Raw genomic sequence first — 5000 nt, 5'->3', positions numbered from 1 at the left:
ATGAATACTGATTGACTGCTTCATCAAGTTTTACTGACAAGTTTGTAGATGCTTTGTGTTTGCTTTGTGCACTGTTTGCGCAATTCGACTGTCGAGACAGTTTTCTCAAAATGTTTTGATTCAATCTGGTTTATAGAGAAAAGGAAGAGGAATCTCTATATTCTATGTACGTGAACATTTGAAATAAGAATTGTAATACATTTATTTTTTTGAAAATAGAATGACTTATGAGAGCTTAATCCCCCCCCCAAAAAAAAAACACGACAACAATACTACAAACATATAACATCTTGGTTATATCACACAGTTGCTAAACAAATTATCAGAGGTATTATCTATTATCTGTTTGCAATTCCCTTTACTTCTGAGAAAGTGTATATCTCCTTGCTGGACAAATACATAAGGGATGAGCCTGTTAGGCTGTAATACAGTCATTTATGACGCAAGTTCATGACAAAGAGATATACACCAACCAACCTTCCCTAGGATATATCTCCTGCTATCATATGTAATTATGGAGACAATTGTATAATAGAGGCATTCCAATCTCTAGACCGGAAAGCGGATCGTTTGTTCCAGTCCCTGTTTTCCTGGCATCTTAGTTACATTGTATATGTGTTACATTTAGCAAGGCTCTACACAGAATCACCATTCGAATGTAATGTTTCGATTAAGCAGCACACATATCGTCAATGAAAATTGTTTTAATGAACGATTGTACGTGTGTGTGTGTGTGTGTGTGTGTGTGTGTGTGTGTGTGTGTGTGTGTGTGTGTGTGTGTGTGTGTGTGTGTGTGTGTGTGTGTGTGTGTGTGTGTGTGTGTGTATGTGTGTGTGTGTGTGCGCGCGTGTGTGTGTGTGTGTGTGTGTGTGTGTGTGTGTGTGTGTGTGTGTGTGTGTGTGTGCGTGAGTGTGTGTGTGTGTGTATGTGCATATGTCTACATGTATAATTATGTGACTTCTTGCGTATGTGGAAATGTCCATGTAGATATGTATATGCATATGTATATATATTTTTCGCCTACTTCAAAAACAATTCCTATAGATACAACATGGACAGTATATACAGAAACCGTATACATGAACCTCCAAAGCGACCAACTCCTATACTATTCCACCATTAGAACATCCTGACTTACTGTGTATAGTTATCCGAATGGTCCGATCAAGTGGAGACGACAAGGGGTTATTTTCGGATCGACAGGTGAAAGGCACCTGGATCAATTGCCTCGTTAGTGGCCCTATTGTAATCTCGTTAATCACCCTGCGAGGATGCTCGCTGATGACCTCACTCGTATTGTCCAGTTTCACAGTGTCTTGCCACCAGGTCACCTCTGGTAGTGGCCAGCCTATGAGGGGAAGATAACAAAAGATAAGATTAGTACGTGTAAAGCATACAATCGAAATGTCAATAACGTATGAATTATCAAGTGACTCGCCTGAATAGAATACAGAACCAATGAAATAGAGAACAAGTTATCCCCTTTGTATATCTACCTCGTGGCAAAGTTGGTAGCAAACTAGGTATTTAGTTCGAATCGATATCCCCTTGACCCCATCCATCCATCCATCCATCCTCTCGGCCGTCCACTCAAGTGCACTTTCTCTATCTCTGCTTTTCTCATCCCTTTTACTAATCCTTTACCAATCATTCTCTCCATGTGTCGAAACCATCACAATCAACTTTCATCAGCCCTATGTGACATGTCCCTTCCACTCCCACTCTCCTCCTCACCTCCTCGTTCCTCACTCTATCTATCCTAGTAACTCTTACCAAATTTCTCAGACGTTTCATCTCAAACTCGTTTAAGCTGTTTCCCTTTGCCTCTATAAAATTATGTACACACACACACACACACACACACACACACACACACACACACACACACACACACACACACACACACACACACACACACACACACACACACACACACACACACACACACACACACACACACACACACACACACACACACACACACACACACACACACACGCATACGCACACACACATACACACAATATATATATATATATATATATGTATATATATATACTGTATATGTATAATATATATATCTATATATATATATATATATATATATATACATATATACATATACATATATATATACATATATATATATATATGTATATATATCTATATATATCTATCTATATCTATATATACATATACATATATATATATGTATATATATCTATATATATATATATGTATATACATATATATATATACATATATATATATATATATATATATATATATATGTATATACATATACATGATGGACTAAGCCGTTGTGTTGTGTTGACGGATCTCATTTCTTTGTCTTGTACAGTGATATGTGTTTCAGAAGGGTAGAAATCCTGCACAGTTGTATTGCAGCACTGGGGTTGTGATGTCCTGGTGCTACTCCCTCTTCCTAAACCTCATCAGTGTTACAGGTTCGATGACTGTAACATGTGACAGATGGGGCCAGGTGCAGCAGCTGACCAAGACCCAGCTTTTGTGGACTGCTCTCATAGCCGACTGCATCAGTTAGGTTTTATGTCAGTTTTCATTCTCCTAGCTTTGTCCTAAAGAGGCTTACCTACAAGGCAGCAGGGACCAGAGTGGTAGTACATACATACATACATGCATATATATATATATACATATATATATATATATATATATATATATATATGTATATATATACATATATATATATGTATACATATATATTTGTATATATGCATATATATATGTATATATATATATATACATCTATGTATTTATATATATATGTATATATTAAAATATGTATATATGTATATATATATATATATATATATATATATATATATACAAATTGCATATACATACATGATAATCAGATCAACAAAAAATATATCATGTTCAACATAACAAATAATTTGTAACGATTTTTCGCCCCGTCTATCAGACAATTTTATCAGCTGAACGGAATTGGTGGCAACCTATCTTTGAGAGCCTCAGGGCTTAAACTTAATTCTCCTCGATGTGAATAAATACCTTATGTTAACGAACATCACATACTGTAAAGCGAGTCAGGGGAGTAAGGCGGTTAAACCATGATCAATTACTCACGTGGTTAACGAGATCAGAAGATAATTAGTTAAGTTAATCCACCTCCTCTCCCTCCCTCCCGTTCCCTCAGTCTCCTCGTTAGGAGGAGCCGATGAGACCCTAGGGGGGCATTGGGATCACGACTTCTTAGTTATATGTAATGTAATGTAATGTAATGTAATGTAATGTAATGTAATGTAATGTAATGTAATGTAATGTGGTGTGATGTAATGTAATGTAATGTAATGTAATGTAATGTAATGTAATGTAATGTGATGTGATGTGATGTGATGTGATGTAATGTAATGTTATGTAATGTAATGTAATGTAATGTAATGTAATATAATGTAATGCAGTGTAATGTAGTGCAATGTGTTAAACGTCATGTAAAGTAATATATTGTGATGTATTGTAATTTACTGTAGTGCAATGAAATGGTATGGGATAAATAAAATGTAGTGTAATGTAATGTAATATAATGTAATGTAATGCAATGTAATGTAATGTAATGTAATGTAATATAATGTAATGTAATGCAATGTAATGTAATGTAATGTAATGTAATGTAATAGAATAGAATGGAATGGAATGGAATGAAATGCAATGCAATGCAATGAAATGCAATGTAATGTAATGTAATGTAATGTAATGTAATGCAATGCAATGAAATGCAATGTAATGTAATGTAATGTAATGTAATGTAATGCAGTGTGATGTAGTGTAATTTAAAGTAATGTAATGTAATTTAATGTAATGTAATGTAATGTAATGTAACGTAATTTGAAGTAATTTATTGTACAACTGAATTTGTCTTTATATAGAATAAGGACAGAAACATACAGAAGTAAAGAGAAATAGAGGGAGAGAGAAGGAGAGAGGCAGAGCAGCATTGTAACGTGGATGAGATGTAGATCATTATTCTCACTCTTAAGATCACCTCCCCTATGCCAGTTCTCTTTTTCCGAAACCCAGCCCATAATACAAAATTCTCGATTTTGAGAAGAGTGTAGTAGATAGAAGGATAAATGAACTTCTGTATTAGGTTTCATTAAAGTGAAATAATACAAAATGTAAAAGGGTCGTCGACCACAGTCATTGGCGGGAGAGGAGACAATGAACTGTGTCTGTGGGAGACAGATCCTGACTGCTTTCATCACACAGTTCCATGAGGATGGAGGTCGTTAAAAGAAAGTAGTAGTAGTAGTAGTAGAAGTAGTAGTAGTAGTAGTAGTAGTAGTAGTAGTAGTAGTAGTAGTAGTAGTAGTAGTAGTAGTAGTAGTAGTAGTAGTAGTAGTAGTAGTAGTAGTAGTAGTAGTAGTAGTAGTAGCAGCAGCAGCAACAACAGCAGCAGTAGTAGTAGTAGTAGTAGTAGTAGTAGTAGTAGTAGTAGTAGTAGTAGTAGTAGTAGTAGTAGTAGTAGTAGTAGTAGTAGTAGTAGTAGTAGTAGTAGTAGTAGTAGTAGTAGTAGTAGTAGTAGTAGTAGTAGTATGTTGTAGTAGTAGTAGTAGTAGTAGTAGTAGTAGTAGTAGTAGTAGTAGTAGTAGTAGTAGTAGTAGCAGCAACAGCAGCAGCAGAAGCAGCAGCAGCAGTAGTAGTAGTAGTAAGTAGTAGTAGTAGTAATAGTAGTAGTGGTGGTAGTAGCAGAAGTAGTAGTAGTAGTAGTAGAGCAGACGGTGGTTGACAGTAGGATAAATGAACTTTTGTACTAGGCATTATCAAAAATAAATCAATAAATAGACAGATAAAAAGGTCGTCGACCAAAGTCATTGGCGGGAGAGGGGCCAATGAACTGTGTCTGTGGAAGACAGACCCTGCTGCTTCCACCACACAGTTCCAATAGGATGGAGGTCGTACGTAATCTTAAATTAATAATAAAAAAAAAAGTAGTA

General features: G+C 35.4%; 1 protein-coding gene across 1 annotated transcript in view; it reads right to left on the bottom strand.

The window, feature by feature from the left end:
* Positions 1-5000, bottom strand: part of LOC143039329 (nephrin-like) — a 587580-nt gene that overhangs the window by 303551 nt on the left and 279029 nt on the right. The window contains exon 7 of the mRNA XM_076209207.1: positions 1139-1348. Coding sequence (XP_076065322.1) covers positions 1139-1348 — 210 coding nt within the window. The remainder of the gene's footprint in view (positions 1-1138; positions 1349-5000) is intronic.

The sequence above is a fragment of the Oratosquilla oratoria genome, chromosome 26, assembly GCF_046742065.1.
Source record: "Oratosquilla oratoria isolate Oo_2021 chromosome 26, ASM4674206v1, whole genome shotgun sequence".
Classification (NCBI taxonomy): domain Eukaryota; kingdom Metazoa; phylum Arthropoda; class Malacostraca; order Stomatopoda; family Squillidae; genus Oratosquilla; species Oratosquilla oratoria.
This window is presented reverse-complemented; position numbering and strand designations above follow the sequence as displayed.